The sequence below is a fragment of the Portunus trituberculatus genome, chromosome 14 (assembly GCF_017591435.1).
Source record: "Portunus trituberculatus isolate SZX2019 chromosome 14, ASM1759143v1, whole genome shotgun sequence".
Taxonomy (NCBI): domain Eukaryota; kingdom Metazoa; phylum Arthropoda; class Malacostraca; order Decapoda; family Portunidae; genus Portunus; species Portunus trituberculatus.
Window position 1 is genome coordinate 10,584,184 of NC_059268.1, and position 25,014 is coordinate 10,609,197.

The 25,014-nt window shown below is 37.8% G+C and overlaps 2 protein-coding genes across 8 annotated transcripts in view; one reads left to right on the top strand and one right to left on the bottom strand.

Moving 5' to 3' along the window:
* The window catches only part of LOC123503614 (calcium-independent phospholipase A2-gamma-like), a 12,578-nt gene extending 4,155 nt beyond the window's left edge, over positions 1-8,423 (top strand). Inside the window, exons 1-10 of one of the 5 annotated variants that reach the window (XM_045253531.1) lie at positions 2,075-2,274; positions 3,200-3,436; positions 4,151-4,320; positions 4,991-5,128; positions 5,446-5,600; positions 6,264-6,382; positions 6,744-6,949; positions 7,062-7,253; positions 7,389-7,584; positions 7,953-8,422. In XM_045253531.1, the coding sequence (XP_045109466.1) occupies positions 3,211-3,436; positions 4,151-4,320; positions 4,991-5,128; positions 5,446-5,600; positions 6,264-6,382; positions 6,744-6,949; positions 7,062-7,253; positions 7,389-7,584; positions 7,953-8,209 (1,659 nt within the window). In that variant the 5' untranslated portion in view covers positions 2,075-2,274; positions 3,200-3,210 and the 3' untranslated portion in view covers positions 8,210-8,422. Of the gene's footprint in view, positions 1-2,074; positions 2,275-2,395; positions 2,543-2,573; positions 2,597-3,199; positions 3,437-4,150; positions 4,321-4,990; positions 5,129-5,445; positions 5,601-6,263; positions 6,383-6,743; positions 6,950-7,061; positions 7,254-7,388; positions 7,585-7,952 lie in introns of those variants that run through there. The other 4 variants (XM_045253533.1, XM_045253534.1, XM_045253532.1 and 1 more) reach the window with 4 other exon arrangements.
* A 679-nt stretch (positions 8,424-9,102) lies between these two features.
* On the bottom strand, positions 9,103-20,952 carry LOC123503615 (ATP-dependent RNA helicase DHX8-like). 3 transcript variants are annotated; one of them, XM_045253536.1, is made up of 5 exons: positions 20,803-20,857; positions 18,131-18,178; positions 17,846-17,934; positions 12,039-12,203; positions 9,103-10,418 (listed from the first exon to the last, which is right to left on the bottom strand). In XM_045253536.1, exons 1-5 carry the CDS (start codon positions 20,830-20,832, stop codon positions 10,370-10,372), a joined length of 381 nt encoding a protein of 126 aa, XP_045109471.1. In that variant the 5' UTR covers positions 20,833-20,857; the 3' UTR covers positions 9,103-10,369. The 3 variants fall into 3 exon arrangements, 2 of the variants coding, with proteins under 2 accessions (XP_045109471.1, XP_045109472.1); XM_045253537.1 differs by lacking the exon at positions 18,131-18,178 and having other exon boundaries at positions 20,803-20,952; XR_006674546.1 differs by lacking the exons at positions 17,846-17,934; positions 18,131-18,178 and having other exon boundaries at positions 20,803-20,921.
* Positions 20,953-25,014: the final 4,062 nt, after the last annotated feature.

Here is a 25,014-nt window from a genome sequence, read left to right on the forward strand (position 1 = left end):
TGGGTGTGTCTCCTTTCACGTGTAGCCCCTGTTCACCTAGCAGTGAGTAGGTACGGGATGTAAATCGAGGAGTTGTGACCTTATTGTCCCGGTGTGTGGTGTGTGCCTGGTCTCAGGCCTATCCGAAGATCGGAAATAATGAGCTCTGAGCTCGTTCCGTAAGGTAACGTCTGGCTGTCTCGTCAGAGACTGCAGCAGATCAAACAGTGAATTACACACACACACCGCGTAGTGTAGTGGTTAGCACGCTCGACTCACAATCGAGAGGGCCGGGTTCGAGTCCCCGTAAGCGGCAAGGCAAATGGGCAAGCCTCTTAATGTGTGGCCCTGTTCACCTAGCAGTAAATAGGTACGGTGTGCTTTGTGTGTTGATGTGGTCTCAGTCCTACCCGAAGATCGGTCTATGAGCTCTGAGCTCGCTCCGTAATGGGGAAGACTGGCTGGATGACCAGTAGGCGACCGAGGTGAACACACACACACACACACACACACACACACACACACACACACACCGCGTAGTGTATAGTGGTTAGCGTCCCGGGAAGCAGCGAGGCAAATGGGCAAGCCTCTTAATGTGTAGCCCCTGTTCACCTAGCAGTGGTATGGTCTCAGTCCTACCCGATGATTGGTCACTACGAGCTCTGAACGAACTTCTTTAGGCCATAGCTAATCCTGCTTAGTAATGACCGAGGAAGGTTAATTCTCTTTGTCATATTTAATGTTATAATAAGCTGCATAAATTGTTCGCAGTGATGCCGATACAATATTCGAGCGCTATTGGAAATTTTATTGTCCTTGATATTATTTTCAACACCATAAAATTTCAATGAATCTGTATAAGCGTTGACATGTTTACAATAATTTTACGTAAGGCATGACAAGTAAGTAACTAGGATGAAGTCATAATATTGTTTATCGGTTATTTTATCGCTGGTTAAGAAATATTGATAAATTCATATCATTGACAATTATCCGCTATATGTTTGTGCCCACATACCACGAAAGATGAATAAACATACAGCCTACTTCATCGCGCGCACCAGAGCTCGTATACTCTCTTCTCTTATAGATATATAGATTATGATTATCAGTCTTCGTATGTCCGTTTTTTTTTTTTTTTTTTTTTTTTTTTTCCAATATCTTTTGTGTAAAGTCCCAACCAAGCAAACTATAATAATCATGCAAACACCCTTAAAAACACTTTCACTGCCACAAGTGGCAAGTACTTGAGTAAGATAGAGATACCTTTCCCGTACGGACCGTACCTAGTCGTACTGTACCCTATCCATCTTTGAAAGTTGTAGCACTGTACGTTAATTATTTTGTCGTATCGATCTCCAGCCAGCCAACTATGGTCTTTGGGTTTGGGTTGTTTTCTCTGTTTGGGTTACATAATCCCATAGGCAGTACGCCGTACGGGTTGCGTCAAGGCCAGAATGACTATTTATACCGTAGGTATCAACAAGGTCACTCGGCTGGCGGGATAGGGAAAGTGCGCAGAGAATACCAACGTGGGCTGCCATGTGACTCAGATAGTGAAGACTGAAGAGCTCCCAACGGTGGTATATCACGAAGTAGGACTACGGATTGAATTTTGCAATATAGATGATGCAAGTGGTACGTGGAACATTACTATATTAATTTTAAGGATGAGAGACTATCCTACAGTCCTCATCCTTGCCAGTTCTTGGGTAAAGAAACAACGTAAATCATTACGGGTGTATTATGTCATGCCTTACTGGTTATGTATGCATAGGCCTACACCCCTATAAGTGAACATATTTCTCTGCATAACTATAGATTCGATCTGTTGATGCAATACCGTTGGGTACATAATGTGCGTGGATATGCACTGGACATCAGCATAAATATAGCAATGGTATATAATTTACACTACTAAACAGGTAGCATTCTTATCTCAGTTATGCATAGTACCAATGTCATCTAAATTCAGTAAATCTACAGGTTTATTTTAACCTCGGCCTTTAAAAGCGCGACGCAGTGATGACGCCACAAGGCCAAGGGAGGGAGAACGAGGCTATGATTGGCTGAGACGCGTGGTACCATGTTAGTGACGTCACTTGCCTACTATTTGTAAACAACATCCGATGTCAAGGAAGGGAAGGTGGAATGTACTATTATAGCCCACGTCTGCCAGTTGGTGTATGGCATAGACGGTGGTGTGCGGTGCAGGTGAAGATGTGTTAGTTAGGTGAAGGATATACAAGGTATACATACAGAAGTTGCTGCGTCTCCTTGCTGCTTGAGAAAAAGGTCAGTTGTATCCAGTTCATTACCTCAACCTAAAATCTTACATGTATCGCCTGCACGGTGTTGGTTGCTTTACGTAATTAATTAAATGTGAATGCACGTGATGGGATTGGTGACTAACTCAGGAAATGGTCGATACAGTCATGATCCATACTGTTGAACTGTCCGTGGAGCGTAGAGCTCGACTTTCGACGATGACCACACTTCAAAGGGCACTTCCGTAGCAACCCTCAGCACTCTTTACAGCTTGAGTTTTCTTAATTATATTTGGGTCAGTGTACGTTATGGTATTTCTTTACATTAAACAGGAGGCATAAACATACGAGTAAGTATTGTGATGTACTAGATGTCTCACATGACAAAGGCACAGCCTCCTTGTCCCCTCTTGAGGAGTCGGTACCTTTACAAAAAAATATATATATTATAAGTGATTCCTAACAAAACTGCTATTGACAAAATGGCTTGCAACTAAACTTTCCATAAACAAAAAGTTTGATTTTCCAGTATGAGACAGGTAGAGGTAGAGTATGATTGAGTAGGTACGAGTGCTACCAGGTAAGAATGCAGTTTGCGAGGTGTTTGTCATTTGTGCCACCAGGAAATACTTCAAATAATGTGATCTACAACTTGAGCCAGATAGTAAGTGCTATGGGTATATTGTGGTAAACTGCACTAGCCCACGCACCTGAGAGGTAGTGATGGGATGTCTATACAATGATAATACCGACTATACACCTTAATCGTTTCACTGAACAAGGAAGGAGGAACAGTTCTCTCTCTCTCTCTCTGCAAGTTCCATGTGTCAGTGGAGTATCACAGACTTAGATCACTGGCAGAGGAATACTATGGCAAGGAATACCACTGCATGCACTTTAACGTACAAAGTGATGGATTTAAGTATTAAAATGTTGCTATCGTATATTTCCAGATTAAGGAAGGATGGCATCAGGAGGCAGCAGTGTAACTTACCTCCGCCTTCTGTCACAGTTACGAGATTATGTGTCACGGGCCACACCAACATCATTCATCTTCCAGAAGAACCTGCCAGATTTAGTGAAAAAGATTAGTGATTCTGTATATATGAGTAAAGAAATTATTGAACACCCAAAAGAAGAGAAGGAAGAAAAGCAAACTCCACAGAGTATTACTGTCACTAATACTGTTGGTTAGTATGAGAAATGCTGAGTATTATATTATTGTTCTTTGGGAACATAGGTACTATGTTGTATAGTCTGTAACTTCTCAAAAAATATACTTGTGTATATATATATATATATATATATATATATATATATATATATATATATATATATATATATATATATATATATATATATATATATATATATATATATATATATATATATATATATATATATATATTATTTTCTGTCATTGGCCACTTTATGTTGACAGTAAACAGAAACTGTAGGTAGAAATTCATGTTCTTCCACTGCCTTTGAACACAGGAAAAAAAAAATTGTAAATCATATATAAAAATAAAATAGAAATTACTATATTAACTGCACTGACATGCTGAGGAATCATTCAGTATAACCATATATCCAAAAATGTTATTATGAAAAAGGGGATATTTTTTCATAATAGCAGATACAGTTAGCTGATTTAACATACACAGTATATACTTGTTAAAGGCATAAAGAAAAAATAGAATTATATGACTGTAACAGAAGTGCATGTGTGCTCAGAACCCACTAATAATGGTTATTCTTGATAGGAATCTTATATATATATATAGAGAGAGAGAAATTATCTTTATTGAATTATATTTTAATTAATGAGGGCTGAAATCACAATTTTGTTTTCTTTCAGATATAGCTAGTTGTGAAAATTTACAAACTATTTTTTTTCCTTCCAGATGTTGGTGAGGAAAAAATTTCTGATCTTCAGAAAGCAATGAAAACTGTGAATGCTTACATTCCACTGTATTTCTCTCAAGTCCGCCTAAACTTCTCCAAAAATGAACAACAGAAACCGATTGAGAAGAACATACCAAAGTGGAAGACAAGAAAGGCAACAATTACAAAAGTATATATCATTAAACATAATACATACTGTATATTAAATACATGCATTATATGATAAATTAAGTTTGAAGAATGATCTGCATAGTGAAGGATTATGTGCTGCTAATATCTAGAATTGATATATGGCATCTTTCTTATAAAACTGGTATAACTATGTAATTTCCTACATATGATCTTTCATACCTGAATCCAGAATGACTTTGACATTACTTTAATTCCAATGTCATTCACATGCATGTTTTACTTATTAATGATATAGGGTTCTACTTGATTTTTTGTTTTTTTCCTGAAGTAATGTCCGAGAGGTTAGTTTGAGTCTTTAGCTGTTAATTCAGTCGCTTACTTTTAACTTTATCATGGGCAACACAGATTTTCACAGAAATTTTGAGTAAAATATTTTTTCATATAAGTCATACAATCAGTAAAGCATTTAGTCATTTCTATGGTTTCTACTCTATACTTATTGTTCTTCCATTATTGTAAAGTAAAAATTGTTAGTCAAAACTCTTTAAAAAGTTAGTGATATATGTGAATATAGATTTTTAAATACCTGCATCACTGTGAATTAAAATTAATGGTAAACTTATGGATATGTTCAGAAGAAAAAAAATAGAATATTCAAAGATTGTTTAAGAACAAAAAGTTGCAGTATTGTATTCTTTCTTTTCCAGCCAAGTATTGATGCTCGAACCCGTTACCTCACCAAAATTCTTGGCAAACAGTTGACTGAAGGAGGTTGTCTGAAAAAATTACAAGACCTATGTAGCCACTTAAAGAACCACCCTCAGGCCAAGGGTGTGGCTGTGAAGGTGAGACTGGGAAGGTTTTTTTACCCTCACACATGGAACAGATATTGATTATTAATGTTAACATTAATCATTATTACTTGATTAAGTACCATAAGTGTCTTGTGAAGTATTCAGTATCTTTTTATTTTCATTGCTTAATAAAAACATGTGTAAAAGTAGATAATTCATTAACTTCTTAATGTCGTAATTGACAATGATTTTTCATTTCCCTTGAATTTCATGAACTATTTTGGTTTATGCTTAAGTCAAAGAAGGCCAGAGATTTGATAAGAATAAGAAATTACTTTGTATCATTGTGACATTTCCACTCATTTCAGAGTGGTGGCATCCGACATATTTTGAAAATACTTGAACAGACAAGTAGTGCCAATGTAGAGTGTGAAGCCCGAGAGGCTCTTGCTTTGCTTGGCTACACTCAGCCTGTCAAGGCTCATGGAATAAGACTTTTAACAATAGATGGTGGAGGAGTCAGGTAAGGACTTGTAAGGCTGTACTTGAGATATACTGAAACCATTGAGCTTAGCAGTCTGCTGTAACACATATGTGATAATTACAGATCTGAAGTAAATCTGCCATTTATTATTGAGGCATTCAGTATTGTGACAAAGAATTAAGATTTTAAATTGATAATATTCATAAGTGTATAAAAAATTCAAAGGACAAGATGGCAGACAAAAAAGTTAACATGGAAAGTACTTAGATAGATAGATCTTAAAAGTAACAGTTGGAAAGATATCCAATTACTTATTGATTTCTCACAAAAGTGATAATGGCAAGTTTTTTTTAAGTAAGTTATGAATTGTGGAGAGGTGACAAAGGTAGCATGAAAGAAGTGTGGCTTTAGGATGATTAGTGGGAAGAAAAAAAAAAAGGTGAATGATGGCATGAGATCTATTGATGCTTTTGGTCAGATTTCCTAGACAAGCAAGCTAAAGAAAAATATGGGAAAGCAATCATTTTCATTTGGATTTATGATGCATAGATTTATTTAGATAGATATGATAGATATGGGAAGCTTAGTATTATTTTTAATGAAACAATGTTTAATAATGAGATTTAACATTTTTTAATAACAATATCATTTAATACTGATGTTTATATTTTTTTTATACTGATGTTTCAATTCTTATTTCAGAGGTTTAGTTGCTTTGGAAGTGCTGAAAAAATTGGAAGAAGAAGCAGGTCAACCAATTCATGAACTGTTTGATTATATATGTGGTGTTTCAACTGGAGCCATTTTAACTGTGTTAGTAGGTGAGTGAAAAGAGCGAGTGTGGTGTGTGTGTGCTTATTTTGTCTTTTTTCTTCTCTGCTTAAGAATTTACAAAGACAGTAATGGAAAGTTAATTTATTCACTTATTTTTACATTAGGAATCATTCTAACACTGGTAATATTTGTATAAACTTTGCCTGACCACTTCCTGTTTGCTCAGTATGGATAAAATGCAGAAAACTTGTTTTCACATCTTTTTCAAGTCACCACTCATCTGCAGCAGATATGTCATTCCTTTCAGTTACTATGTTTTCATCATCTTGGCATGTTTTATTTGCATTATTAATAGTCTATGAATATATTACTCTATTCAGCATTATATGACATTTTTTTTATTTCCAGGAGTTCATAAAATGCCACTAAATGAATGTGAAAAACTATACAAAAATTTAAGTACGCAAATTTTCACACAAACTACTATCAAAGGAGCCACAAGTTTATTCATGAGGAACTCCTACTATGATTCTGATTCTTGGACACAAATCCTGAAAGAAAACATGGGAGAAACCAACATTATTGAAACATCACGGAAATCAGATACTCCAAAAGTAAGTTGTTGTGTCTTAATTATCATTTGAAAAAAATATTTGACAATTTTATTCAATTTGAAGGTATTCTTTCAGGCTTTTTAAAACTTATTTGGATCAATAAATTTCACAGATTTGTTTAGTTGCCACAAGAGCAAACACAAACAGAATCCAGCCGTACCTCTTCCGCAACTACAATCTTCCTTACCGAGTAACAAGCCACTATCAAGGCACTTCTCTTCCTTGCCTGTGGGAAGCTGTAAGAGCTTCAGCAGCTGCTCCTGGTTATTTCTCTGAATTTGCAATAGGGGACATGATTTTGTTGGTAAGTATTTAAAAAAAAAATTGGGGGGGGTTTCTGTCTGCATACAAATGTAGCAACTTTTCCCATTTCACTCTAAAATGGTATTCTTAATGTCACACTTTAGATATTCATCTACTTTTTTTTTTACCATTTCAGGATGGTGGGCTTCTTGTCAATAATCCCACTGCCATTGCTCTGCATGAGACCAAGCAGTTATGGCCTGATGCAGAGCTGCAGTGTGTTCTGTCTGTGGGAACAGGGCGGCATGAGCCTATTGCCACCACTAGTGAGGCATCCATTGGCTGGGCCACACGTATAAGAACTATTCTCAATAGTGCCACTGATACTGAAGGTGCGTGTATCCTTACAATCTCAATCTCAATCTCTCTCTCTCTCTCTCTCTCTCTCTCTCTCTCTCTCATTGATTAAATCTGAGAATCCTTTATTAAAGATAAAGATATGGAATTTGAAAGTTTTTAAAGAACATATTACAGTATTAGAAAATTATTTCTTATTTGATAACTTAAAAAAATGTCTTCATGTATATGGTTACTCATAGACTCTATTGTATTGTTCATATGAATCATGATATAATGTTGATCTGGTTTATTACTAGATAGAAATTTTGTTTCCATATATCCTAAAAATATCTATGTGCAGCTTGATTTTGATTCCAGCATGGTTTTGTCATATTGCACTAATTTTGTTCATCTTTCCCAGGTGTGCACACAACAATGCATGACCTCCTACCAGGCAGCATGTATTTCCGCTTCAACCCTTACCTCAGCGATGAGATAGCATTGGATGAAATAGACGAGGACCGGCTAGCAATGATGATGGAAGACACAAGTCTTTATTTACGTAAGAATGAACCAAAGATCCAAGAGGCAGTGCAAGCTTTGACTCGAGGAAAATCTCCATTGGACCATGCAAAAGATTGGTACCAATACCAGCGACAAGTTTGGCCATCATTTTGAAGTTTGCTTCAGGGTGTTTTACAAAAATATTAGTAGTATACAGGTAATTTTTTGTATAACTTAGAAAAAAATTTCTTGATATTTTTTTATGTTGTATATTCATTTGTTACTTCTTGTTATGAGCTATTCCTAAGCATTTATTCTATTTATTTATTGTAGATATTCTATGGAAGATTTTATATGCATTTTTATTTGTATATTCATATGTTCTTATTGGTAATATATATATATATATATATATATATATATATATATATATATATATATATAGTGAAAGTCCTAATATATGAAAATTATATCTTATATTGAATCGTGATTAGATTACGGGTTTTATTGCAGTGGATTTTATTCCACATTTGGTTTTCTTTCCTATATACATACCTATTATACTTACTAATTACACTTGTTAGGCCTTCCCTGTCTTAGTATCTTTACTGTGATTTTCAGTTTTCTCAAAAATAATCATAGCTTCAGTTTTACCAGCAGTGATTTTCAGTCTCTCCCTCAGAATCATAGCATCTCCCAATGCTATCTCCTTTTACAGTGTGGGCTTTTCACTGAAATTTATGGGCTAAAGGAGGTGTTTTTTGGATACCTCCGTTCTGAAAGCCCATCCATTAGGAAACTGTTACCCTAAGTAAGGAAGCCCATCCTACACTTAGTCTTAGACCATGGCCAGGATTCGAACCCATGTGCTTGGGGATCCCTCCGACCCCAGAGCACACGTGGTTCCATTGTACCACTGCTTAACCTACAATCCACAGGTGTCAGATATTTTGCATCTCTGGCCACTTACAAAGTCAATTTATAATGAAAAGTTATTTACAGCATTAAAACATCTAGAATGCAAATAAATAAGTCAAGAATAAGTGGGAACAAGTAAACAAAGCATGATCAGTTCACATGATGGAGTTGGGACATAACATGAGAGAGAACACGTATTACAGTCACGCATTCCTCTGATGTCTGTCAGTGACATTCAAATAACCATAGACATTCTCATCATCTTTAACATCACATAAACATATGACAAACAAGACTAGTAGTGGCTGAGTGAAAGATGAAAAAGTACTTTAACAAAATATATAATGTAACATTTCCAATGTTTGTTTGATATAATTGTCAAGGGTTGCTAAGACTGGAGCATTACATGAGTAGGTGCTAAACAGTCTTTCAGTAAGGTATCTGTTGGTAATGTGTTATGTGTAATGAACATGCTGCAGCTTCCCTTTCATTCCCAAACTTTTCCACAAGTTTGGCTATATTCTGTAACTGTACTGGTATGTCTAAGGGTCCCATTCCACACAAGTTAGGCTAGTTTCTGTAGCTGTGGTACTGGTATGTTGAGTGTCCCATGTCTGAGTATATCAACACAAGTTGGACTAGTTTCTGTAGCTGTGGTACTGGTATGTTAGGAGTCCCATGTATATCAACACAAATTGGGCTATCTTCTGATATGTGAATGAGTGGTGTGTAAGAGTATATTAATACTAGTTGATGATAGTGTACAGCCAGTACATGTTGTCTTGATATTGTGGTGAATTTTAAGCAGTGTGTGCCAGTAAGTAAAATTGCTTGTTTTCCTTATCAAATCTTATAAAAAAGTAAGGAATTATAACATGGTTTTCTTTAAACTATTATAACTGTATTGCCATTGAATAACTTGGATGAAATCCACCTGTAATGTGTTCAGAATATCATTTAGTTTAATTACAACATGCATGTCAACCTATTCTGACTTTGATGTGGTAGTATGTTTGTATAACCATACAACCTCCTGTTAAACTGTTAATCTGGCTAATGCCAGATTACAGTGAATAGTAGCGACAACTTATTTAAGGGATATTCATTGTAGATCTGCAGTAGATTTCTTAGTTATCCTTGAACAGATTCTCATCTTTTTTGTGGTGTTTTATTACCATAATTTTTACCTTATGGACTTTTTTTTTTTTTTTTTTTTTTTTTTTTTTTATAGCCCCATAAAAACAATTTCTTAACTAACAACTGGAGACAACTTTCTTACGCAAGTGCCGTGGTGGTGTCAAAGGAAACCAACAGAATTCCACAGCACATCCACAAAGTGTTGGAGCCCCAGGCAAATTGCCCTGAGTTCCAGGATGTTGATATGGAGAGACTTCTCTTGGCTGTCCCAGAGGCCACTTACAGAGTCCTGAAGGAGAGAAGCCCCCTCACCCTTCGTTCGAAGCATCTGTAAAGAGAAAGAAGTCCGGGATAGGCAGTTTGAAGGATTGACCCCGTACCAAGTTCTGATCCTCCAGCCACCACTCCAGGTCCCGACAACTGCTGAGGTCCCAGCAGACGGGATGGTTGTCTGCCATTGACTGTCTGTCCCACTGCAGATTCAGCTGAATCTGAACAAGGCGCATTCTCCTCCTCGATCCCAACACTAGAAGAATGAGGGAGGACAAGTGCCCGAGAAGTCACAATCAGTCCTTTGCAGGTGGGGACGGACAACTGAGGAAGGAACGAATTGTATTCTGTAGGTTATGTATCCTCCCTTGCGTCGGGAAAACCCTCAAAGGAGGAAAGCAAATCAGCATCCCAAGGAAGGTCTTCTGTTCTGGAGTCAAGGAGGACTTTTCCCAATTTATGTGAATCCCCAGAACTGAACAGATGTTGATAAGACAAGCTGTGGCTCTTCAAGCCTCATCTGCTGACAAAGCTAGGACTAACCAGTCATCCAGATACCGGCAGATGCGGAAGCCATGACATTGGATCACCGCTGAGACAGGAGCTATGAGTCAAGTGAAGACTTGTGGGGCAGTAGAGAGGCCAAAGCAAAGGACTCAAATTTGTACGTGGCAGCCCTCCCAGGTAAAGCACAGGAAACGCCAGCTGTCTGGATGGGCGGGCACCTGGAGATAGGCGTCCTTCAAATCGAGACACACCATCCAGTTGTCCTGTCGTATTGCAGACATGACGGTCCTGACCATCTCCACCTTGAACTTGGTGGTGACGCCATACTTGTTTAGGATGGAGATGTTGATGATGGGTCAGAAACCTCCCGAGGCCTTTAGAACGACAAACCCAGGGTAGGGGATGCTTCCTCTACGGCAACCTTGGCCTTTAGTTGTTGGATCTCCAACCAAAGCGCTTGTCCTTTGAGTGATCCTAGGGCATAACCTCTGGGTTCCTTGAAGTGGGTTGTGAGTGGCAGGAGGGGCAGAGAAGGGAATCCTGTAGCCTTCCCTTATAACGTCAAGAATCCACGTCGCAGGGGTGCCCCTATCTTGAGCCACTCTTCCCACCTGTAGGCTAGACAGCCCGCAACTGCCCCCTGGTGAGGGAGAGGGAGGTTGTCACTTCCAAAAGGCCTTGTCCTTCCGTCCCCATCCTTGCCCACTGGGACGAGATGAGTGAGAGCCGCAACTGCCCCCCCCCCCTGGGAGTCCTTGGCACAAGCGGCAATGGATGGTCTTCGGGCAGGAGCAGCAGAGGGCCTCACAGCCATGAGGTGTGCCTGGGGCAGGACACGGCCAGGCAAGAGCTCTAAGTGGAGCCTCATGGAGCGCCCTATCAGCATTGCATCTCTTTTTCTGGTAGACTCCGGAACTCCTTACCTGCAGGGAGTCAATAGGACACAACCCAAGCTCTACTGATTCTCTGTGGAACTGGTCAATAGGACACAGCCCAAGCTCTCCTGATTCCCTGTGGAACTGGTTCCAGAACCAGTTCTGACGAATCCATCAAGAAACACTTTTGTGAATACTTAAATTATCGGTTCCTGCCCATCATTAACTTCATATAAATGGTAAGAGACAACTCATTTATATCTAGATATAAACAAAGAATAACAGTAACCACTAACCTGTAGAATACATTTTGTACAGACAGCATAGAGACGATGGTAAGGATCTCATTTGAGCACTGTAAGTGAACTGACATGATCAACATTTTGGCAAGATTGGGCTCAAGAGGAAACTCAGCCATTCGTCTCCCCATTCGAGTTAGCAGTCCTTCATCATCCAGGGCACTGTAATATGAATCAACATTATCTCAAATACATCACACCTCACACATATTCCACTTCATAACCAGTGGCAGCTCGTGTATAGGCACTGTGGAACTGCCGCACCACCTATTTCCACTTCATATTATCGATAATATTTAATATAATGATTTTTCTTTAATTCTTTCTTTATACTTGTACAATATATAATCCTTAAACTTAATATCAGTAGCCTCCCTCAAAAAAAAAAAAATCTTAAATGGAACTGTGCACATCACAGTTCCAGCGGTGTGAAATTTGAATGGTTTGCGCATGCACACATAGGAGACTGCTCATGGGGGAGGTGAGAGAGAGGGAGCACTGTCATTCCCACTGTGCCGAACTTGACGCACTGGTAGAAGGTAGTATTTATCTTGTACTCCAAGTGCACTGTGCTTAAAAACCAGTGATCAAGGAAAAAATTATTCATCTTTTTGCACAAATTAAAACAAGAAGAGTGGATTTCATTTCTAAATGAATGGATCAAGATTGAACTGTGACAGTTTAGATTATAAGTTAAAAAAAAATATTTATTTTCTTTTAGGATACTATAAAGTCTCTGAAAAAAATTTTCTTATACCTGTGTGTTGCCTTTTACAAAATATTAGAACAAGGGCTAAAAATTTTGGTGCAGTACCCTGACTAATATTAACTATGAGCTGCCACTGCTCATAACAAGAAAATCTCAATACAGTAAATGCTTTACATATACGTAATAATGAACACATATATGGAGAAAGGTGGATTGATGAAGCTCAAAATTCTCTATATCCAAACATCACTAATCAAGATACACCTAGTGAACTCAGTTTCTTATTTACAAAATTATTTGATTGCATGCATCCTCTCATCTCTCAACTTTCCATTTGACTCTATATTTACAGCTACAAGCAAATAGAGACAGGAGCTCTGTCACAGTACAAATTAAACTTATAACTCAAGGTACGCCTCAATATATATATATATATATATATATATATATATATATATATATATATATATATATATATATATATATACACAAGTAACTCGATTTACGCGATAGATGCATTTCAAGAGGCATCGCGTATTTCAAAATTTCCATAAAACAAACATGTAATTCCCATAAGAAACAACATATAATAGGGGAGGATGCGGGATGTGGTCCAAAAAAATTCATACAAAATACTCTATTTATTTAGCTAAATTAATATTTTTTTTATTATTTACCATTCTAAATACTAGAAGTGTATTTAAAGTAAAGGGAAAGCAAGACATGATAAGAGAAAGCAAAAAATAATAAGAGGAAACAACAAGACAAAGAATACGTAAACACAACACTCACTGCGTCACTGCCTTCACCACTCACACCACAGTCAGTCACCATCTTCCTCTGAGCTTTACCACTTTATCAAAAATCCACTTATCAAAAATAATCCCACATGCAAAAGAAGATGAAGGACGTTTTGGGGCCATCTTGGTGAATTATAGGCAGATTGAAGAGATTCCGTCTGTACTCAGTGCTGGCACACTGTAAATGAGGCACAAGAAGAGCGGAGCTCCCACCTATTGGCCAGCTGCGGAACTCTCTGGCGCACAGTTTGAAATTGCATCTGGTGCTCAGTTTGAAAATGCGATTAGACCAAATCGCGTATAAGCAAACCGATCGCGTAAATTAAATTAATTATAATATTTTTTCGGTCGCATTATAATAAAAACGCATAAATAAAACACACGTAAATCAAGAGTTACCTGTATGTATCTGAGCACTGTTCTCATCTCTCTCTCTCCATCAAGTAATCCCTTATCCAATCTAACAAAGGTCCTCTCAGTCCTCCTATGCCCTCTAACTTCCAAAGTAGTCTGCTGTGAAGGATTTTATCAAAACCCTATTTTATGTCTAGGTATACTGTGTCCACCCATTCATCTCTCCTCTCAAGTCCTTCTATTACTCTTGAGTAGAAATTTAATAAGTTTGACACACATTACTGTCCTGTCCTAAACCCAACTTGTCTATTTGATATAACTTGTTCTTCCAGATATTTAAGCAATTTTTCTTTAATAACATTGCATATATCTTCCTCACAACACTTGTAAGTGACACCAGTCTGTAATTTAATGGCTCGGTTGACTTTCCTCCTTTGAATATTGTGATTATGTTTGCTCTTTTCCATTCTAGTGGTACTCTCCCTTCTTTCAATTAACTTGTAACCATTTCCCAAATTGGATCTAACAGCTGCTCTTTACATTCTTTTAGCAACAAGCCTGATATACCATACGCCCCCATTGCTTTTCTGACATCCAAATTATCTAGTAGTCTTCCAATATCTTCTTTGTACACTATGATTTCCTGCAATCCTCAGCAATGCAATGTCCTATTTGGTTCTGTAAACTCCTCTTCTACAGTGAACACAGTTTTGAAAGTCTCATTCATTATTTCACTCATTTCCTTTGCTGTTTGGTATGTCTTCCCTCCTTTAATTATTTTTTCTAGTTTCCTTAATCTTCATCTTACCATTTATATATCTGTAGAAAAGCTTGTGTTCATCTTCACTTCCGCACATCTTTTTTTTTTTTTTTTTTTCAGTTTCTTTCTTCCTCTCTCCTTACTCTAATATATTTATTTCTCCTATCCTTATTCTGTTGTCTGTTATTTTCATTTCTCTGTTTTTGAGTTTCTTTCTAGTTTTATCTTTTGCCTTTTTAGCTTCTAAACATATGGCATTGTACTAGGTGTGTATATTTTTCTTTACTTTACAGATAGTGCGTATTTCTTCACTCCTTCATTATGTTTCAGTAGGAATATTTCATATTTCCCCTATATTGTCCTTCTGTTCATAATGTTCCTCCATTCAATATCAGCAAAAACTTTTCTTAACTTTTCAAAATTTGCTCTTGCATAATCAAATCTCTCTTTTTTGTAGTCTTCACTATATCTTATCCCATCCTCTTCCTGCATTTCTAACTCTAATGTAACATGATCACTTCTTCCCATTGGACTAAGGTATTGTTCCACCATCAACCTTCCCAAGGATGTCAAGAGGCCGTTGGCTGATGTAGAGTGGCACAACATGGACCCACTTCCCTGAGTGAGACTGGACTCAGTGTGTGAGTATAGACGGGCCACTCCTTTTCCTCCCAGATTCCCCAAGCACAGAAAAACACTATTGTTCCTCCTTTGTGTTTAATTTGCATACAAGTTCTGGCACAGGTACAGCTTGTGGGGGCAAGATGCAAGGAGATAGTGCAAGGACTAATAGGCTCCTGTCCTGACTGACTAGTCCCGTGCAGCTACCGCACCATCTCGCCTCCAAACACACACGCATGCACACACATGAACCTGAATTCAACACCTGAATCACACGCTCGTAACACTAAACACATACACAAACCCAAATCCAACACCCAAACCACACACTCGTAACACTATTGTATGCTGAAATGGGGCTCTGGCTTCTTTGTGAATACTAGGTCAAGCAACGATGGTTTTTCTTTTCCTCTGTACCATATTGATTCTTTCACCCACTGATCGAGTGAATTTACCACAGTCAACTGTAACACCTCCTCGCTCCATTGTCTAGCATTACCCATTACTTCCATCTCTCTCCAGTTTACTCTTTTACAGTTAAAGTCTCCTATTAATAGTTAACTCTCTTATATTATCTAGGCACTTAATCACCTCTCTTTGCATATCTGTATGTTCCTCAGTTCCCCATGTATTTGTCTTAGGTGGCACATATGATTTTTCTTTTTCCTGTTGTGATTGTTACTCCCACTACTTCTGCCAAACTATCACCATATTGCACTTTCTCCACACATATATTATCACAAACCATCAGTAGCACTCCTCCTCCCCCCTTTTCCTTTCCTGTCTCTTCTCCAGCTATTATATCCCTCTTCTTTAAAGCTAACATGGATCTCTTTTAGTTTTGTTTCTACTATGCATATTACATCCAGTCTTTTTATCTTTCAAATAATCTCTAACCTCCAACACACTGTATAACAACCCATCTATATCAGTGTAAGTCACTCTTAATTTCTTGCCTCTTCCATGACCTCCTTCTTCTGAAGATATTTTTTTAGTCTCATATTCTAGAACCATCCAATAGAAATTCTTTTCTCGATCTCCGTCCTTTCCTCGTCTTTTCCTTAGCTTCATTTCTTAGCACTTTCTCCTCCCTCTCTTCCAGATTCATACCTCTTTTTATCCATATATCCTTAAATTCAATATCATCAGGAGCTTCCCTTTTCTTGTCATACTTTCCTCCACCGCCACCTGCGATCTCATCCTCACTTTCATTGGTCTCTTACCCCTTCACTAAATCTTCTCAACCTAATCACTTCCTCCACTTCCTGGTCCAACTCCTGTGTGCTGTCCTGGACCTGTTTGATAATAGTTTGGGCCAATTTTCTCTCTTCTCACTCTCTCATGCACTTGTTTGGATTTTTTTTTTTTTTCCTTCATACCAAAAATTAAGATACATTTCCTCTTATCCACCATATCCCTCACTATGTCTTCTTTCTCCTTAATTACTAATATAACAGTGTCTTTTGTCTTTTCCTGAATTTACTTCCTTACTAACTCTGAAAATTTAACTTTTCCTCTTCCTGTTCCCGTTTCCATGCATTTCGTAATTCCTCCAACTTGCTTTCACCCAATCCATTCTCTACCTTATCCTCCCCATCCTGTATTTTTTTTCTGTAGGCTTCTTAAGGAATCTTCATAGTTGCAACATATAGCCTTTAGTATATCATTTTGTTTCTTTATCTCCTGCATCTCCTCCTTCATTTCTTCATTTATTTCTTTTATCTTCTCATATTCCTCTAATCTCACTTTTAGTTCAATGTTTTCTTTTATCAATTTGTCTTGTTTTTTCCATTATACTTAACATCACCTCCTTCATGTATCTTATCTCCCTTTCCATGTTTATCAGCCTCCTCATATTATATCTTTGCTCTCTAAATCCAGAAAAATCCTTGTCCATATTGTCAATTATCATCACTCATTCTCTTCAGGCCAATTGGTGTTTCGATAAACCTTTTTTTCAAAACATGGCGTTTGTTTTAGTCCCGTATATTTGGAAGCACCACCTAGCTCCGCCTCTCTCCATTTTTCTGTTCTATACAGTAACCAAATCTTATTTATTTTGGAGACTGGAGAACCCTATAGCCCCCTACCCACCTGTACATACGTCTAGGTAAGGCCCCAACACCTGCTGAAGTTTTTACAAATCTTTTAGGGAAACTGCAGTTCCAGTGGGCTTTTTTTTTCTAATATTTTGTTGCCTCTGGCAGTTCTCCCTCTTGCATATATAGAAAAAAAAAAAATTACCATTGCTTTCTATTGGAAAATTATGTTTGAACAACACGACTTTCAATAATGCAACATTGCCAGGAACATGACCCTCACATTATTCAAGATATGACTGAACTTAATTGTTGCTAGTGAACAGAGGTTCACATGTATGCCTCACCACACACAACTTGAATTTTGCCTTCTCAGTTGTAAAATAAACATGCTAACCACTATACTATGCAATTACTTTACAAGATGGTTCACTTTTCCGTGAAATCTTGCATGCACACAAAATAAAAAAAAATGTGTGCATGCTTCAACAACAAAAAAACAACAAAAAAGGGAATGTTACCGCAAACTGGTCACCTCCATTTTCTTCGAGTGCTTTCTTGAATTTATCAAGGTGTTTGTTGCCTTCAGCAAGGGAAATAATGAACTCAGCTGAAAATAGAATAAAACAGTGTTGTACAATGAAACTTCAAAGTGATTATGGCTTTTCTAGTATGTATCTACTTTTTCTCTTATCACAATTTATTTTATACTTATATTCTATATTTGTGGGGACTTGGCTCTAAATTTTTTTTTGCATGATTCAATAAATGAATCTATAATTTATTATTCTTTTTAACTTCCTTACCCAATAGTCACAAGATGTTGTACAGAGACAGAAGACTTGTAACGGTAACTGCAATAAGTGGCATTAACATAATGTTATAAATGGAATAAAATGGTGAAATTCAATCCTTTTACAAGATATTGTTCAACTAAGTGAATGTAGCACTGAAGAACAACAGAGCTGTTTGGGAGTCAAAAGAGCTGACTCTTTTGAGTGATTGGAACCAAATGAACCAGCTCTATAAAAGAGCTAAAAATCCCATCAATAGTGTGAATCACATTGTGGCTGCCTGTTGGGCAGGCAGCCACAATGATCGGACGTGTCTCTCCTCCGTCTTCTCTGGTGCGCCCCTTAGCTTCCTCATGGCTCATGGACGTGGCAGAGGTCGTGGTGGTGGTTCTCAGCCACCGCCTTCCACTGTTGTAAACCCAATTACTGGTGCTGTAGGTCGGGGTGGTGCTTCTGGTGGCGCAGTTGGTGTTAATAACCAATTGTGTGATAGCGGTTCTACCTCGTCAACTAAGCCCCAAACCACTGCGCTCCCTAGCGGTTCCTCAGGTGATGTTGTGTGCTGTTCTACCTGTCAGAGTTCACTTGATGATTCTTGTATTGGCTGTGATAGGAATTGTAACAACTGGTTTTGTTCTACCTCCATGTGTCTCGGTATTCCTGAGCCTCTTGTAGCCAGTATCAAAAGTATGGCGGTGATTCTATTGCTTATATTTGTACTGACTCGTTCATCCAGTCATAGTAACGGTGCTGGTGGCCAAGACAACACGGCCTTTAGTCAACTACTACAAACAGTTAAGAAACTATGTGAAACAGTTCACTTTCCTCCCAAGTATCATCCATGCAACAACACACTTGTACATCCTACTCTACACAATCAACAGAACAAACAAACAGACAGATAATAAGAGAGGAGATCAGAGAAATGAGGGAGAGAGAAAAAAGAGTAACATCAATTATTGTTAGAGGCATAGATGCCACCAGTGATGATGACTTTGGGGCAGCCTTTGACCCCATAGTTAACCACCTTATTGGCAGATCACTAACCTCATCAAGTGTTGACTGTATAAACAGAGAGAAGAAACTATTCCGTATTAAGATTGACGACAATACAGCACAAAGGACTCTATTACAGAATGCTAAAGACCACAAAAACTCAAGATACAGTCATGTTTACATAAACAGAGACTTGACATACGTGCAATGCAAAGAATTAGCAGAATGAAGAGCTCAAGCAGCCTCAGCCAACACCACCACAGCTGCTAATTTCAACTAGTGTTTCCCAGTCCAGCTTCAAGTCCAGTTCATGTCTGCTATAAGTCACTAATTATTTGTTTATGTAATGTTAACAATCTTCCAAACAAACTTAATTACATAACTAACATGCTGACTAACCACAATGTAGACATATTTGCTATTACAGAGACCTGGTTACTTCCTTCAATTATAAATGCCACACTCTCTGTTCAAGGCTACAACATAGTTCGCACAGACACTACAGGTACAATACATAAACATGGTTTAGCATTCTATGTAAGGAACACACTTGAGTTTGTCTCCATACCAGTTGTCTGTTCAAATGTAGGGTGAGTTGAGGACGGATCGTACAATTTTTTTAAAATAATCATAAAAAAAAAACTTTAGTGAATTACGTAAAGTTGAAGTTATTAATATAAAATATAGTCATTTGGCTATGTTGTGTGTATGGCACAGTTTTGGCATCACAATATTAATGGGTGAAAATAAGACAAGAAAAACAAAAAACTAAAAGTGTACAGATCGTCCACAGGTGTGGGCAATCTGTACAGGCATGTAGGTCCCTCAGAAATTTTTTTATATATATAAACAATTAAATATATTACCAGTTTGCCCTCCCATTCCCTTGCATGGGCGCTAATGATGATTTCAAAGTGATTGGCAACATAGATATGTACCTAAAAAACACTGCATGTTGAAACGCAAAGTGAAAGGTTATTCATCAAACTATATTGTACAAAAAAGTACAAAAATATTGAGTATCAAATTGTTTGAATCACAGCAGGTCATCCTACACATCACACTGCTTAAACATTATAAAAAATAAATCATCATTCTAATCCTTATAGGATGACAAAGTAATAAATGTTGATATTCAATAAATGGAAGATTTTTTTTTTCAATCACTGAGGATCATCAAAATAAAATTAAACAATCTTTCATTCCACTGACATGTTTTTCTGCAGTACAAAAGTACCATATAGGGCTGGTCTACCTACAAAGCCATGAAGGCAGGCCTACTTAACATTGTAGGATGCCAAAGTGCTGGAATCTGATGAATCGCTTCAATCTAGGGGTGGGTGCTGGCAATGGAGTAAACAAAATCCCCTTCACTTGTTTAAGCTCAATATCTCCTTCATCTTCAATGTTAGGGAAGATAAAAGAGTCACTCAGTTTACGTGAGGATGTTTCGTACATTTAAAATCCAAGCTGTACGATAAGTCCACAACATGCCATTATAATGTGAACGAACACCACGCCATTCCTTACGGGACCACTTCCATTTAATCTTTGTCATATCATCACATACAGGCACATCTTGGTATCGAATACCTTACCATCGCACTCCTGGGATATTCATGAGCACTATAAGCCATAAATTAGTGGTAAAATATTACATCAGACATGCACAAAACAAGAAAACGAACCTGGTCATGACAGCGTGCGGCGTGGAGCATCAATGGCGGGTGTCAGCTGTGCGCCTCTGTTTTCTTTCTCAGCTGATTAGTCACTAACATCGCTATTTTCATAAATAAGCTCACAGGAGCGTTTGTACGTTACGTCCTCATGTACGATCTCTCCCTAACTCACCCTACATGTATCTGCACCCATATACTGCTCCTATGGTGTCACAAATTAATACCACCATTAGTTATTCTTTTAAAGTTTATTGAACACCATTAATTATTCTTTTACAGTTTAGTGTAGTTTTCTTTTAGCAATTTCAAATTTACCAGTCTAATTGGGTTAATTTTAGTAAGTTTAGGTTTAGTAGGGTTTATAGTTTGGTCAAATTCGGTTTAGTTAAATGACAAATTAGTTGTATTAGTATCATTTTACTCTTTAACTAGTCTCAACATGGCTCTTCTTATTCCTTATAAAGCTTCTCATTTTGAGTTATCTGAACCCCATATATACCCATCAAATTTTTTTTATAACACTGACGACAATTCTTGAATATTTACTAATTTGGGGGTGAATGAGCTCATGCACTGCCATGCCAACACTGCAAGTGACACACTTGCAAGTGTGAGGGACTGGCGAGTGGCGACCACTGAGGCACTGATTAGGTGTATATATTTACCTAGTTATATTGTACAAAGTTTGAGCAGGACTCAAAGTGTCCTGTCTCCATATCTCCATTTGTCCATTTTTTCTTTAAAGTTATGCACATTATGTGCTGTAACAACTTCATCACTCAGTGCATTCCACTTTTCCACCATTCTATGTAGAAAACTACATTTTCCAATATCCTTCACACACTGCCTCTTCCTAATCTTTCCATGCCCTCTTGTGTTCATTTGTATGTGCATATGTCACATCTGTTGCACAAGCACAAAATTAATCAAGTGATTGTTCCTTTGTTTGAGCATGCAGCCACTGACAGAAAATAAATGAATAAATAAAAAAAAAAAAAACTAACCAATCAGAGGTGGAAAGAAGCGAATCAATTCTTTTTTTTTTTTTTTTTTTTTCGTATAGAAGATGTCTGTCAACAGTAGGTGTCACCTTAATACTTCCATTGGACTGATAAATCTTTTAAAAATAACCGATTAAAAGTACAACTTTATATTAATTTCTTAGCTTTGCCAGATTGGTAAGGATAGTTTCCACACATGACAGTCCACATTTTGGACTGTTACTTCTGTGATATTTTATGAAGATGAAGTTATTTTCTTCTAGTACATTTTGGTCTGTTTTGTATTGTATACTTTCTTTTCCTTTTTCATTTGAAAACAGTGCTTTCTGAGGGGATGGAAGATTGGGATTGAGGGGCAGATATAATTCAAAATTAATCATTTGCAACCAAAACAATGGGCAGATTCATTCAAAACAAGTCGAAAACTACCAGAAAAAAAATTCATCCAGAATTAAGAGAATGATGAAATGTAAAATATTTACTGCAATATCAAGATAAAAAGCATGGCACCCATCACAAAAAAAGGGAGTGGGGGTGGGGCAGTAGTGTAGTTCTCTATTTATTTTTTGAGGTAAGAGGCAGTATTTCTCCCTATTTACCTCTAGGTTTTATTTTATCTAAAAAAAAAAAGGGGGGGGGGAGTGAAATAAAGCCATAGCAATTTCTCTTCATATTCATCTCTGGTCCCTTATTGGAGGGAAGGGGAAGGGGAGTGGAGCAAATGAAAAATATAGTGATAACTGATTTAAAAGCACATCAAGCTTGTGGTTAATCTGTAAATCTAGGCTTTGTATCCTATGTGCACTAACTACATTTACATATTTAGATAATGTTCTCACTATACTATGTATTGTTTTAATGCATGAAAGTGCAATGTTCACCCAGAATGGTGAAATGTGAAATTACTCACAAAATCTAAGTGCAACTACAAGCTAGTTTTTGCCAGACTGAGCCTTTGAACATCTTTGTATGACATATGCATGTGCGAAACGACTTAACTTGCTCTCGTGCCCACGCTGTTGAATCTTCCGAGTTTTCCATCATCTGGCTTCGACTTAAAAGTAACTCTCAAACTAAATTCATCTGTGGTGTTTATCTCTCCCCTAACTCTTCTGACTATAGTAAATTCTTCAACTACTTAACTTCCAAAGTGGAGCACATTCTGTCCCTCTACCCTTTCATTAAGATTTGCATTCTTGGAGATTTCAATGTTCACCACCAGCTTTGGCTTTCCTCTCTCTTCACTGACCATCCTGGTGAACTAGCCTTCAACTTTGCTATCCTTCATGACCTAGAGCAACTGGTGCAACATCCTATTCATATTCCTGACCGTCTTGGAGACATGCCCAACATTCTTGATGTCTTCCTCACCTCTAATCCTTCTGCTTATGCTGTCAGTCTTTCATCTCTGTTGGGCTCCTCCGATCACAATCTCATCTCTGTATCTTGTCCTATTTCTCCAATCCCTCCACAGGATTCCCCAAAGTGAAGGTGCCTCTGGTGTTTTGCCTCTGCCATTTGGAGGGACCTGAGGAGATATTATGCTGATTTTCCTGGAATGATTACTGCTTCCGTGTCAGAGACCCATCTCTTTGTGCTGAACGCATAACAGAGGTGATAGTGTCTGGCATGGAGGCACATTCCTCATTCTTTTCTCAACCTAAACCTTCTAAACCTTGGTTTAACTCAGCCTGTTCTCGTGCTATACATGATAGAGAGGTTGCCCACAAAAGGTACTTGAGCCTTCCATCTCCTGAATCTCATGCACTTTATATCTCTGCCTGGAATCATGCCAAGTCTGTTCTTCAACTTGCCAAACACTCCTTCATAAATAGAAAATGTCAAAATCTTTCAAACTCAAACTCTGCTCGAGACTTCTGGCATATAGCCAAAACATCTCAAATAACTTCACTTCTTCATCTTTCCCTCCTTTATTTTATCCTGATGGCACCGCTACCATCTCATCTGTCTCTAAAGCTGAACTCTTCTCTCAAACCTTTGCTCACAACTCCACCTTGGATGATTCTGGGCTTGTCCCTTCCTCTCTTCCTCCCTCTGACTATTTCATGTCTACAATTAAAATTCTTCGTAACGATGTTTTCCATGCCCTCGCTGGCCTAAACCCTCGGAACGCTTATGGTCCTGATGGGGTACCTCCTATTGTTCTCAAAAACTGTGCTTCTGTGCTTGCACCTTGTCTGCCCAAACTCTTCCAACTTTGTCTATCTATTTCTACCCTTCCTACATTCAGCCTATTCCTAAAACGGTTGACCGTTCTAACCCTTCAAACTACCATCCTATAGCTTTAATCTCTTGCTTGTCTAAAGTTTTTTAATCTATCCTGAATAGGAAGATTCTCAAACATATGTCACTTCACAATCTTCTGTCTGATCGTCAGAATGGCTTCCGTCAAGGTCGCTCTACTGGTGATCTGGCTTTCCTTACTGAGTCTTGGTCATCCTCTTTTAGAGATTTCAGTGAAACTTTTGCTGTTGCGTTAGACATATCAAAAGCTTTTGATAGAGTCTGGCATAAGGCTTTGATTTCAAAACTGCCCTCCTACAGCTTCTATCCTTCTTTCTGCAACTTTATCTCAAGTTTCCTTTCTGACCATTCTATTGCTGCTGTGGTAGACGGCCACTGTTCTTCTCCTAAATCTAGTAATAGTGGAGTTCCTCAGGGTTCCCTCCTGTCACCCACTCTCTTTCTATTATTCATTAATAACCTTCTTAACCAAACTTCTTGCCCTATCCACTCCTATGCTGATGATACCACCTCACATCTTTCCACATCCTTTCAGAGATGACCAACCCTTCAGGAAGTCAACAGATCACACAGGGACGCCACAGAACACCTGACTTCCGATCTTTCTAAGATTTACGATTGGGGCAGATAAAATCTTGTAGTTTTCAATGCCTCAAAAACCCAGCGATCGTTCAGCTACCCGCATCCACCAAAACATTCACCCCGCGTTGTGTAATGTTGTTCATCCTTTGTGCATGTATGTGTCTGTGCTCCTCGGCAGTGTGTAAGTTTTTCTTAAGTTTTGTGAACTCAAAAAGTAAAATAGCTTGTATTCACATACAGGCAACCCCCACTTAACGAAGGGGTTATGTTCCTAAAAAAAACCTTCGTTAAGCGAATTTTCGTTAAGCAAATCAATTATAACAAGTTTAACCCCTGACTTAAGCTTTCATTGAGAGTAAACAAAGCGAGAGTG